This window comes from Oculina patagonica, chromosome 13 (assembly GCF_052425735.1).
Source record: "Oculina patagonica isolate OP01 chromosome 13, crgOcupat, whole genome shotgun sequence".
Classification (NCBI taxonomy): domain Eukaryota; kingdom Metazoa; phylum Cnidaria; class Anthozoa; order Scleractinia; family Oculinidae; genus Oculina; species Oculina patagonica.
In genome coordinates, this window is record NC_135770.1 from 17,027,265 (window position 1) to 17,041,035 (window position 13,771).

At 44.6% G+C, this 13,771-nt stretch overlaps 1 protein-coding gene and 1 pseudogene across 2 annotated transcripts in view; one reads left to right on the top strand and one right to left on the bottom strand.

Annotated features, from left to right (window-relative positions):
- Window positions 1-13,771, bottom strand: part of LOC144634579 (uncharacterized) — a 108,324-nt pseudogene that overhangs the window by 85,698 nt on the left and 8,855 nt on the right. The window lies entirely within an intron of this gene.
- LOC144636978 (pecanex-like protein 1) lies at window positions 8,728-12,099 on the top strand. Its single transcript, XM_078496164.1, has 4 exons — window positions 8,728-8,820; window positions 10,900-11,051; window positions 11,571-11,649; window positions 11,962-12,099. Exons 1-4 carry the CDS (start codon window positions 8,728-8,730, stop codon window positions 11,989-11,991), a joined length of 354 nt encoding a protein of 117 aa, XP_078352290.1. The 3' UTR covers window positions 11,992-12,099.

A 13,771-nucleotide genomic window follows, 5' to 3' on the forward strand; every position in this document is an offset into this window, starting at 1 on the left:
GTAATCATTCAGTCAGTCAGTGGGTCAGTGAAGTATGTTTGTTTGTCACACCAATCAGATTTCAGGTACTATCAGAACCAATCAAATTGTAGTTTATAAGGGGGAAGCAATCTGACACAGTTGTAGTGAGCGATTTCGTTCGAAGATTTTAGATTTGTAGGAGGCGGAATTGGTGAGTTGTGAATTAACCCTGGATTAAAAACGTTTTTCGTAACGCTCCCCTACTTACAACGCACACGCCGTGAGCAAAAGGCCCAACACTAACTTTTTATTCTTCTTATTCGAGCGTACGTTTGGAGAGGCTAGCTTTCCTGACCGTAGTAAAAATTACATATAACATTTGCACAATGTAGATTTGAAGAATAATGTTGTCGTTACTTTTGCCGTCCGCTTTGCGAAGTTCGTTGGGAAATTAAGTTTGTTACGAAGTTGCCAAATAGGTTGCGAGTTCGCGAATCAAATTGTGAGCTTCGATACAAAGTTCCCAACTTCGGCCCGAATTTATTAAAACCTTCTGTAATTATGTTATCAAAAAGGGCTTTGCTACGCTAAACTGTTGGAAACAAATGTCATAAAAATGAAAAACGTTTATGTTCCGCGAGCGGTAAACATGTCTCGAACAAATTAGTCTTCCCTGTCGTGTCGCGTCGGCTTCGATTAAAATCAATTTTATATATGGGTAAACCATCCAGTTTCATCCGGTTTACAAACGCAGAAGACTTGAAATTGAAGACAGTGAAGATTATGCCTTACAGAAATCGTTAAATATGTGTTTTCATACAGAAAAGTTAAAATTTGACCAAATTTCTACATGCATAAAATTTATTTATCGGCAAATCACTTGTGTGATCGCTGATGCGAAACGTTGTCTTGCACTTCAAGCTACTTGAACCTTCCTTGACCAGTTCTAAAATCATCTAGTTCAGAAATCGCTGACTTTCGAGCAACATGTCTTGTTTCTCCTCTACCAAACTTGAAAAGTTCAGTCGGGCCGAAGTTAGGAACTTTGTATCGAAGTTCGCAATTATATTCGCAAAGCTCGCAACGTAATTGACAACTTCATAACAAAGTTTCCAATTTCCCAACAAACTTCGCAAAGCGGGCGGCAAAAGTAAACTATAAAAATCAACTGTCAAACATCTCGTTCAAACATTTAATGAACCGGTACAAGTATTAACTTTGCTGTTAAAAGCAACTACGATCGATAGCAAAAACAGACTAAGAGCGTGCCATTCCGTGACAATTTGATAACTCAATTAGTTCTTGTTTGTTGAATAGAATTTACGTTGTGAATGAACGAAAATCTTTGTTGAACAGTTCTGACAGGAAACAATTACTCCAGGTGTAGTGCGCTTTAAAGAACTTTCCCGAAGAAAGTGGTTTTTGATTTGATTCGTTTATTACTTCGTTTATTATAGTACTTTTCGTTCAATGTCTATATGGAGACGTGGCTTTTTTCTAGAAAAACAAGGGTATCGTGTTACGTTCGTTTTAAAAAAAACAAAGGTGTCATGTTACAAAAGTGAGAAAAACAACAATATCATGTTACAGTGTTTGGCAAAAAGCCAAAAGTATTCCGTAACAAACAAAAGAAAGGAAATGGTTACTAGAAAGCTAGCAACAAAATAACCGCTTTAAACAGAATAAGAACGTGCCGTTTTGTGACATTTTGATAATTGAATTAGTTTTTGTTTTTTCAATTAAATGATGAAAATTTACGTATTGAATGAAACAATTCTGATGTATCAAAATGCACGTGAAAATTATTTTGTTTGCAAGCAAATTTTGTGCAAAAAGTGACTCCGTGGGCTGCCATACACAAATAGCTCAACTCTTGGCATAAACCATCCCAACAGGACAATCACCCAGTTTCACCCCAAGCCACCCCATAAATTGAAAAAATAACTCCTGCACGCTTAGCGTGCCTATGTTTAACCTTAGACAACCTTGCATTTCTGTATGGCGTTTCGCTTTACATTCCCAGCCCTTTTTAGTGCAGAATGCACTATTGTGATGGTTTGTTGGGGCTGTCGTCCGCTAAACCCCTAAACCCCTAAACCCCTAAAGCGCTATGGTGTAAACTTTAATAGTCAATTAATTAATTAATATCAATTAATTAATTATTTCTTGTGAAGGGGGTGGGGGTGGGGAGCACCTGACCGTACCCCTAGGTAAAACCTGGAGCACATCTACGTTACTTTCATATGAAGATCTCAAACGTATATATTTGTTTCAGAAAACCCTTTGCTCTCCTTGTGGTACTACTCAACGTAATTTACACCAAACGCATGCGCAGATTAGTCTACGTTGTTTTCTGGAACTATCATGAACATCGCTTGTATTGCGTGTTTGCGGTAGGCTTCCTGCAGACTTCTTGGCGCAAATTAAAAACCGCAAATTAATTAAATTAGATTTTGAGACTTTCACATCGCTTTCGTAATTAGGTATGCAAAAACTTGCACCGGGATTTTCGGCGTGAACACCTGATAACAAGGAAACAAATATCCTAGCTGTACTGCGTTTTAAAAAACCTGTCGAAAAATATGTTTTCTGATTAGATTTGTTTCTTTAGTTTTTGAGAATCGTCTTTCGTGCAGTCTAAACCGTAACTTAATTAAATTAAACAAATGTCATCGATGCCGCCGTAAAACAAACAAAAAACAAAAGTTTCATGTTATCGCATTTTCAAGGAAGACAAAAGTATTTTGTTACAAATGAACAAAAGTGTCGTGATACGTTTGCAAAGATTAGCGTAAGGAACACCTGGGAAAGATACAAGTAGCCTGTGAACAGTTTTTCCGAAAGTAAAATAAAGCAAATAAACACGAACATATATAAAACATCATAATTTCAATTGTTCCATATTGCATTCTGCACTTACCAAATCATCGAGATTTTTTAATAATATTTTATATGACGTGAGATCGGACACTATTTTCAAAATTATTTTATACTAGTTGAGAGGACTTGAGAGTTCCAACGCAAACCTGTTACACCTGTTCGCCTCCGTCTTTTTTTTTCTATCCTTACATATCCCCCTACATTTCCCTATGACGCGTTTCCTTTTTAAATTTTCAAGCTCGTTTTTTACTATTATTATGTATTCGTTGAGATCGGCCACCATTTTGAATATTAAGTGCGCCCTACGGTAACGCCTTATACTACTACACTCGGTACACTCGGTACACTCGGTACACCCGGTACACCAGGTACACTCGGTACACCCGGTACACCCGGTACACCCGGTACACTCGGTACACCCGGTACACCCGGTACACTCGGTACACTCGGTACACCCTGTACACTCGGTACACTCAGTACACCCGGTACACCCGGTACACTCGTTACACTCAGTACACTCGGTACACCCTGTACACTCGGTACACTCAGTACACCCGGTACACCCGGTACACTCGTCTTACACTCAGTACACCCGGTACAACCGGTACATTCGGTACACTCGGTACACTCGGTACACCCTGTTCACTCGATACACTCAGTACACCCGGTACACCCGGTACACTCGGTACACTTAGTACACCCGGTACACTCGGTACACTCGGTACCCCCGGTACACTCGGTACACTCGGCACACCCGGTACACTCGGTACACTCGGTACGGCCGGTACACTCGGTACACTCGGTACACTCGGTACACTCTGTACACTCGGTACACTCGGTACACCCGGTACACTCGGTACACTCGGTACACTCGGTACACTCAGCACACTCGGTACACCCGGTACACCCGGTACACCCGGTACACTCGGTACACTCGGCACACCCGGTACACTCGGTACAGTCGGTACGGCCGGTACACTCGGTACACTCGGTACACTTCGGTACACTCGGTACACTCGGTACACTCGGTACACTCGGTACACTCGGCACACCTGGTACACTCGGTACACCCGGTACACCCGGTACACCGGATACACTCTGTACACTGGATACACGCGGCACACTCGGTCCTCTCAGTACTCTCGGTACACTCGGTACACTCGGTACACTCGGTACACCCCGTACACCCGGTACACCCGGTACTCTCTGTACTCTCGGTACTCTCTGTACACTCGGTACACCCCGTACACCCCGTACACGCGGTACTCTGGGTACTCTTGGTACTCTCGGTACACTCGGTACACTCGGCACACCCGGTACACTTGGTACACTCGGTACACTCGGTACACTCGGCACACCCGGTACACTCGGTACACCCTGTACACTCGGTACACTCAGTACACCCGGTACACCCGGTACCCTCGATACACCCGGTACACTAGGTACACCCGGTACACCCGGTACACTCGGTACACTCGGTACACCCGGTACACTCGGTACACCTGGTACACCCGGTACACTCGGTACACTCGGTACACTCTGTACACTAGATACACGCGGTACACTCGGTACTCTCGGTACACTCGGTACACTCGGTACACTCGGTACACTCTGTACACTCGGTACACTGAGTACACTCGGTACACTCGGTACACTTGGTACACTCTGTACACTCGGTACACTCGGTACACTCGGTACACTTGGTACACTCTGTACACTCGGTACACCCGGTACACCTGGTACACTCGGTACACCCGGTACACCCGGTACACTCGGTACACTCGGTACACCTCAGTACACCCTAACCCGGTTTTACACTCGGTGCACTCGGTACACTCGGTACACCCGGTACACTCGTTACACTCAGTACACCCTGTACACTCGGTACACTCAGTACACCCGGTACACCCGGTACACTCGGTACACTCAGTACACCCGGTACACCCGGTACACTCATTACACTCAGTACACCCTGTACACTCGGTACACTCAGTACACCCGGTACACCCGGTACACTCGGTACACTCAGTACACCCTGTACACTCGGTACACTCAGTACACCCGGTACACCCGGTACAACCGGTACACTCGGTACACTCGGTACTCTCGGTACGCCCGGTACACTCAGTACACTCGGTACACTCGGTACACTCGGCACGCCCGGTACACTCGGTACACTTGGTACACTCTGTACACTCTGTACACCCGGTACACCCGGTACACTCGGTACACTCGGTACACTCGGTACACCCGGTACACTCGGTACACTCGGTACACCCGGTACACTCGGTACACCGGATACACTCTGTACACCGGATACACGCGGTACACCCGGTACACGCGGTACACGCGGTACTCTCGGTACTCTGGGTACCCTCGGTACACTCGGTACCCTCGGTACACTCGGTACACTCGGCACACCCGGTACACTCGGTACACTCGGTACACCCGGTACACTCGGTACACTCGGCACACTCGGTACACTCGGTACGGCCGGTACACTCGGTACACTCGGTACACTCGGTACACTCTGTACACTCGGTACACTCGGTACACTCGGTACACCCGGTACACTCAGTACACCCGGTACACTCGGTACACTCGGTACACTCGGTACACTCGGTACACTCGGCAAACCCGGTACACCCGGTACACCCGGTACACCCGGTACACCGGATACACTCTGTACACTGGATACACGCGGCACACTCGGTCCTCTCGGTACTCTCGGTACACTTGGTACACTCTGTACACTCGGTACACCAGGTACACCCGGTACACCCGGTATTCTCGGTACTCTCGGTACTCTCGGTACACTCGGTACACTCGGTACACCCCGTACACCCCGTACACGCGGTACTCTGGAAACTCTTGGTACTCTCGGTACACTCGGTACACTCGGCACACCCGGTACACTCGGTACACTCGGTACACTCGGTACACTCGGTACACTCGGCACACTCGGTACACTCGGTACACTCGGTATACCCGGTACACTCAGTACACTCAGTACACCCGGTACACCCGGTACACTCGGTACACCCGGTACACTCGGTACACCCGGTACACCCGGTACACTCAGTACACCCGGTACACCCGGTACCCTTGATACACCCGGTACACTCCGTACACCCGGTACACCCGGTACACTCGGTACACTCGGTACACCCGGTACACTCGGTACACCTGGTACCCCCGGTACACTCGGTACACTCGGTACACTCTGTACACTGGATACACGCGGTACACTCGGTACTCTCGGTACACTCGGTACACTCTGTACACCCGGTACACCCGGTACACTTGGTACACTCTGTTCACCGGATACACGCGGTACACTCTGTACACCGGATACACGCGGTACACGCTTTGGTACACTCGGTACACTCGGTACACTCAATACACTCGGTACACTGAGTACACTCTGTACACTCGGTACACTCGGTACGCCCGGTACACTCGGTACACTCGGTACACCCGGTACACCCGGTACACTCGGTACACTCGGTACACTCGGTACACTCGGTACACTGAGTACACTCGGTACGCCCAATACACCCGGTACACTCGGTACACCCGATACACTCGGTACACTCGGTACACTCGGTACACTTGGTACACTCGGTACACTGAGTATACTCGGTACACTGAGTACACTCGGTACACTCGGTACACTTGGTACACTCTGTACACTCGGTACACTCGGTACACTCGGTACACTTGGTACACTCTGTACACTCGGTACACTCGGTACACTCGGTACACTCGGTGTACCCGGTACACCGGATACACTCTGTACACCGGATACACGCGGTACACTTGGTCCTCTCGGTACTCTCGGTACACTCGGTACACCCGGTACACCCGGTACACGCGGTACTCTCGGTACACTTTACACCCAGTACACTTGGTACGCCCGGTACACTCGATACACTCGGTACGCCCGGTACACTCGGTACGCCCGGTACACTCGGTACACTCGGTACACTCGGCACACCGGATACACTGAGTACACTCGGCACACCCGGTACACCCGGTACACTCAGTACGCCCGGTACACTCTGTACACCGGATACACGCGGTACACTTGGTACACTCGGTACCCTCGGTACACTCGGTACACTCGGTACACTCAGTACGCCCGGTACACTCTGTACACCGGATACACGCCGTACACGCGGTACACTCGGTACACTCGGTACCCTCGGTACACCCGGTACACTCGGTACACCCGGTACACTCGGTACACTTGGTACACTCGGTACACCCGGTACACCCGGTACACTCGGTACACTTGGTACACTCGGTACACTTGGCACACCCAGTACATTCGGTACGCCCAGTAATACCGGTACAGTCGGTACCGAGTCGGTACGGCCGGTACAGTCGGTATAGTCGGAACGGCCGGTACAGTCGGTACAGTCGGTATGGCCGGAACAGTCGGTACAGTGGGTATAGTCGGAACGGCCGGCTATGGCCGGCTATGGCCGGTACGGCCATAGTACGGTCATAGCCGTGCTTACCCATGCTTACCCATGTTTGCCCTTGCTATTATTGATCCCTATGATAAGGCATAAAGGTTCCTTAGATGAAATGTAAATTAGAGGAACTACTAACGAAGAAAGAAATAACCACAAAACATATAAAGGCTTTTATTTTATAATTTTTATAATTTTCTATTGTTCTCGTGAATCAGCCAATCAGAGAGCCGCTTTGAACCGGTGCGGGACTGCTCCTCCATTTAAACAGGCCCTGAGAATGTTTTGGCGGCGTGGAATAACAAGCGAAAAATTTGTCACGGTTAACATTTAACAACTAAAAAATGCGGTAAATCATTTCAGAATCACTGAAGTTATTTTAATTAGTATAATTCGCAAGCCTTGCATTTGCCAGACTGGTCACCGTTATCACTGTTTGTTATTTTGATGTCCGTCAATCTTCATCAAAGGAGCAAATAAAATGCAAATAGCTATTGCGTTTTGTGCACGGTCAAGACCAAAACATGCTAACTAAACAATGAACTTTGTCAAGCTATTCACTAGGCCCTTAGCAACCATTCGATAACTACTCTGACACTCGGTTGCCCGGCACCGCTATGCCGCATTTTTTAGTCGTATAACAAAGGAAGTTTCTTCCCTTCCCCCCCCCCCCCCCCTGGTATAAGCCTATTGGTTTGAGGAACTTACATCCAGTGAAAGCCCATAAGTATATTGTAAAACGCCGTTTGCGAATAAGATGACAACAAAAGACCTATAAGATTTCAACGAGGTCTATATTGTAAGACAAACACTTTGACAAACAAACAAATTTTCTTTACCGGCACTCCTCTTGCAAACTCATTTATTTATTGTTATTTGTCATTTTATTGTTATTTGTTATTGGGGTTTGACAATGTTTTGTTGACGACAGCTAAAAGGAGAGAGGGCTTAAGTCCGGGGTCTCAGACCGAGGAATTTTTTTCGTTACCGGACAAGGGGTATATAAAAGAGACGGTGAATTATAACCGGCGGGCATCCCAGTGTAGTGTCTTAGATTATTACGATTATTACGTATGTGAAAAAATGTCTTGACTGTTTTAAGTTGAAATAAGAGTGGTGGTCCCTTTCCAGCCATAACAGCTATGACTTTGCCACTGACACGATTGGACTGCTATCGGTCCTGTTTTTACCCATGGGTCCGGCTAGCATGCAAAAGCTGCGGGTGAAAAGTCTGCGTAGGCTTCCTTCCTTGTTGTTTCAGTAGTTTGGCAAAAGGAGATGATTTTCCTTCCACGGGTGACCGGTTTCGTACCACTCTTCTTCGCTCCTCCTCCTCCACTCATCGCAGACAGGTAAACTAGGAATACTGTAATGTGTCATAACAGAAGCATGGCAATCCAGAAGTTGGATGGAGTTTCTACCCTCAGGAGAGATCGGCAATGGAGGTGTCGGATGTGTGTTTTATGGAGAGGTCCCTACTCAAGTGGCAGATTTCATTTGCGTAAGTTTATTTTGTTTATGCATTAGCCTTTGAAAATTTACTAGTGCTTATTAATATTTGCATGGATTCCAAATCATGAGATTACCTATAAGCTTACATATTGACTTGAGCTCGATTTTCTCTTAATGTATTCGTCATTCTTATGAAATATTATCATGTCTGACATTTGACTGCAGACTTAGAGAATATATCGTGTTATCATTGCCATCATTGAGAGCTAAGCGTACACAGGTTAACAGGAGTGCGTAGTAGGCTAACCGGAGTGAAAGTCTGCAAGTCTGCAAGTCTGCAGTTTGCAGTCTGCAAATGTCCGACAGCCAACAGTCAGTCAGCCGCAATCGGAATAACACTTTACAAATACTTAATGTTTTTTAACAAGCAACACTTCTTGAGAAAATGAGGGTAAATGGATTTAGAGAACCTGCAACTTACTAAATTCGACACACGCAAAACATATTTTTCAGTTGCAATAAATACAGACAATGCGGAGGTCTTAATTTCCCGGAGAATCTACCATAAACTCAATCAAAGGACCGATGAGAACTAAACTTCAGCAACTAAAGGCATTCAGCGCTAAAGGCAGTCGGAATTCCCATCATGCCAAGTGGAAATCACACACCAAGGAGAAAGAAGACAATAACAGAAAATTATGTTGAAGGTTGGCTATTCAGGTATTATTCGATACAAAATTAAACTATAGGACTTCAATTTGTATTGTAAACAAACCATATGCGCTAAATATTACTTACCACAGGTTCAACTGAAAAACACACACAACAAACTGCGGTCAGAAAGGAAGCACACAAGAGAAAACTCAGCGAAACGCACTGTCCGACATGTTCGAGCGGTCAACGTCACGAGACTGCAACTAAATACATGTACATGATTTCGTAATCGTGCTACTATCAAAACAGGAAGTTCAAATTACTTGCTGCTATGTTGCAATTGATTTGCCCTTGAGATATGCCCACAGCTTATGTGATTCGAAACTGAAAGCAACTGCGTGACCCTTGGCTTTATATACTGACTATCAGGCTTTCCGGGAGGGAACTGGTACATGCTGGGGAGGGGAGGGATTGGTTTAAAAAAAACAAGTTTTGTTTTAGTACATCCGCTTGGCATGAAATTGATTATTAAACTCAGCTACGTCATTGTAAACATCTTCTTTATTTAAAATCAAAAGTCGCCATTTATTCCCTTTGTTTCTTTTACTTTGGGGCTAAGGACAACGCAAACAGTACAATGAAAGCAAACATCCGTTCATGCGTAAACACATATAAACGGTAGGATTTCATCATCTTTATTAAGGGCCGCGTTCACACAAATCAGGATAATTTTGAAAACGCGTCTTTGTCATCTTTTCTTTCTCCGGTTTAGCCAACCGTCAACACAAAAACGGCGTTTTCGGTCACCAAAAACAGAGCTTTCCAAACAACGGTCTCCATGATGGAAAAAATTGGGAACACCGGCTGGGTGGTCTAGTGTGGACGGTCGAAAAGACGCTGACGAAAACACGACGACTGCATGACAGAAGGGAGCATTTTAAAGGACTTAAAAGCACTTACTATTAAAAGTGGGTCACTATTAAAAGTGGGTCACTAATCACGCAATCGCTAATGGTCACAATATCAAATGGGGCCATATCAAGCAGTATAACCGTCACTTCTGAAGATGTGTGTTGTAGCATACGAAACGTCAAGTAAATTCCAAGTTTTTTAAAACCACGCGTAGTCCATGTGTCAAGTTTATTGCCGCTGTTTGCATTGTATTTTTTCTTGAAATGGCCAAGGAATCCAAATAGATAGTAATATCGATGGGTGGGTCGTGTCCGACTATCAGTAATGCGGTTTGGCCATGTTTCGTCCATTTAGAAACGTTCGTGCGCGATCTTAGATATCCATGCTTTGATAAAGAAACTCTTACGAGCATGCCAAGTTCGATAATGACTTTATGCCCAGTAAGATCGTCGTACAGTGATGATGAGATCTGCGATGATATTTTCAGCTTGATGTGATCTTACACTAAGGTTAATTTTTCAGATTCTGATTCTGTTTTTTTGTATGCTCACTTCTTTTTAAGGATCACTTCACTTCTCCTGATGAGTACGAGGAACTTTCAGTCCTTTACGATGCTATCTCATCACATGAAGAAAGTATGGTGATCTCGCATGAAGGAGATCCAAAATGGCGGCAGGCTGTGCTTGCTAATACGCCATCTTTGTTGGCGCACAGGTGAAGTGTGCGACAAAGTGTTAACATAGTAAATTAGCAAATCTATTAGCCCGTCGGCAGGGAAAAGACAGATGTGGCTCTACGCCCAACAAACTGAAAGCCCAGCTGTAATACTCAATTTTGTTACGTTCATGGTGCCTTCATGTCAGACTGTCACTCTAGGAAAATTAATAAACTTCGTGTTAGTTTAAGATTTTTTTACAACATGTGTGTGATAGCTCTGGCATTTGTTTGTTTGCTTCCTTCAAATTGTATATTCCTTCAACCTGTACATTGAGCAATTTTTCGTTATGGAACTGGTCTCTCGAGGACACTGTTTTTACACCTTCATTTTATATAGCACCCCACCCTAACAAGGGGCATCTTAGACAGGATATCCGAGCTTCCCTTATGCGAAGTTCCGCTGCACGTCTAAATTCAACAACAACAAAAAATTTCAAAAATCCTTAAAGATAATGTAGGATGCTACGAGCGAATACTAATTCAGTTCTATTGTTTTTGTTGTTCTATATATTTCAGACACGTGTTTGATGATGGCACAGACGAGTACAAGATCATCATGCTTGACAAAAGTTACCTGAGCTTCAGGGTTATAAAAGTTAGTACTGAAGAATTTTACTTTGTAAGAATTGGCGCGCGATGAACGAGGCTCTGTCCAACATACATATTTTTCGACTATCAGTTGGAAACTGGTTGATTGATTCACCCATCTTTATATTTAGATATCACAAGGTATTATTAGTTGTCAGTGTGTAGGTTAACTGTTTACTTGCCTCTGCTTTCAGCATCGGCACACAATGAGTTACACCAACTGACAACAGTATTTTGCTCAGCCTCATCCAATAACTGTTGAATCGTTCTATGCTTTTGACGAGGCTTGAATACTGATTTTATTTTGCTTGGTTTCTAGGTCAATTGTGAGTGTGTTCGCGGATTATAGGCAGGACAGCTTCAAGAACTGATCTTTCTTAGGAACCGGAACCCGGAGCGTGGCTCAATTCAAAACGCTAAGCAGGCGTTGCGAAACATTATTAACTCTTCGTGCGACCAGCCTATAGGATATCCTATATACGTGTCACCACTCACAACATCCTATGCAAACTCAAATTCACAACTCGCTAGAGTTGTTGGGGGTCCTTTAAGTTTCAACGGCATTGCTGGTTGTCTTGGCCGTTTGTGGCACCGCATACGCATGCGCTGTGGTGCCACTTGTCAAAGTGGAGGAAATCTCCCGGATGGCACAGTGCCGGACGTTTCTATAGGGCCAAGTTTTGCGGAGCGTTGTACGAGTTTCCGTGAGGGTCCCATTTATATAAGCACCCGTAGGTCAACTCCAAGTTCCTCCTTCAATAGAGGTCAACCTGGTTTGCGTACGAGTCAAAGATCAACTGCAAGCTCGGGCTCCAAGAGACCCAGCACATTATCAGTGAGCTTAGCCCAGCACCCAGCACCTCAGCTCCAAAGTCCTGGAGCTGCGGCGGCAGAGGGCCTGACCCAGCGTGTACGAATTATTGACCGCGGGCAAGTTTATGATAGTATTAACTTGGGGCGAAGGATTGATGTTCAGTGGCCTTCGGAACTCATGAGGGAGCGAGGCGGGAGATCGTATTGGAAGGACTGGAACCCAGTTGAGGGTGTGGAGGGGACTGTGGTTCATCGCTGGACACCGTGTCACAGGGACCCTGCTAGGAGGAGCCATGTGGATCGGCCGATAGTTTTGGTTAAGATTGATGACAAGTTTGTGCCTATTGCTGAAGCAGGGGTCATGGACGCTGGGATAGAAGTGCGAGCTCAAGTGCGAGTTCAGGTGCGAGCTCTAACAATTAGTGATGGACAGCTGACTTCCCCTTTAAATACCAATACAAGTCATGCGCGCGGGTTATGAGAGTATGGCCGGTGATCACCAAGAGAATTCTCCCGAGTACTGTTATAAGAAATTAATGGAGGCTGGTAAACAGAATTTTTATTTTGGCTAAATGGTTAATTACAGTTCAGTAGCACATTGAATACTTCAGAACTTTCTTGTTTTGAATTTTAGACAACCATTAGCTTCTGTTCCTTATACAATACCCTACAAATTGTATTAACACTCCCCAGCGGGGCCTTTCGGTGTGAATTGTCTAATATTACAGTATTTAAGATTATAAAACAAATTACAATACGACTGTGATAAAATAAAATGAGATAAAATTACAAAAAGATCACTATAAAATGACAATATAATACGATAAAAACTACAGCAAGTTAGCAAATACTACTAAGAAGTTGAAAATCCACATCAATTAAATTCAGTTCCTTCACGTAAATACAAGTAAATTCTTTTGACTTGTTACATTAAATTTGTTTTGCTCTATTTGTTATGTTACATTAGTTCTTTTCTAGTTGTGTTAAAACACTAATGGTTTACAAAAATTTTTGTACATAAATAAACTGACCAGTGTGAACGGCCCTTATAGCCTCTGTCAGGTTAAAAATATCTTGACTTTTTTTTTAATTGAGATTATTACGAAGGTCTTCACAACTATTAAAATACTTAATAAGCAAAAGAAAAATGAAGCTGGAAACTTAATACTGAGAAAACACTAATGGTAATGCAACTTGTAACGTTAATTTAGCTGTAGATAAATTTAAACTGTAAATATCGATTAACATCAATTGTACATAGCTGAATAAATGTAAAGAGGTCAACATGTTTTTAAACAGTACTAGCTGACCAAAAC

What these genes read in the sequence shown, in the direction of transcription:
- LOC144636978 (XM_078496164.1), top strand. Translation starts at nt 8,728, where the DNA reads ATGGAGTTTCTACCCTCAGGAGAGATCGGCAATGGAGGTGTCGGATGT. An exon ending in AAGTGGCAGATTTCATTTGC is followed by an intron (nt 8,821 to 10,899) that starts GTAAGTTTATTT and finishes CTTCTTTTTAAG; the next exon opens with GATCACTTCACTTCTCCTGA. An exon ending in CCATCTTTGTTGGCGCACAG is followed by an intron (nt 11,052 to 11,570) that starts GTGAAGTGTGCG and finishes TATATATTTCAG; the next exon opens with ACACGTGTTTGATGATGGCA.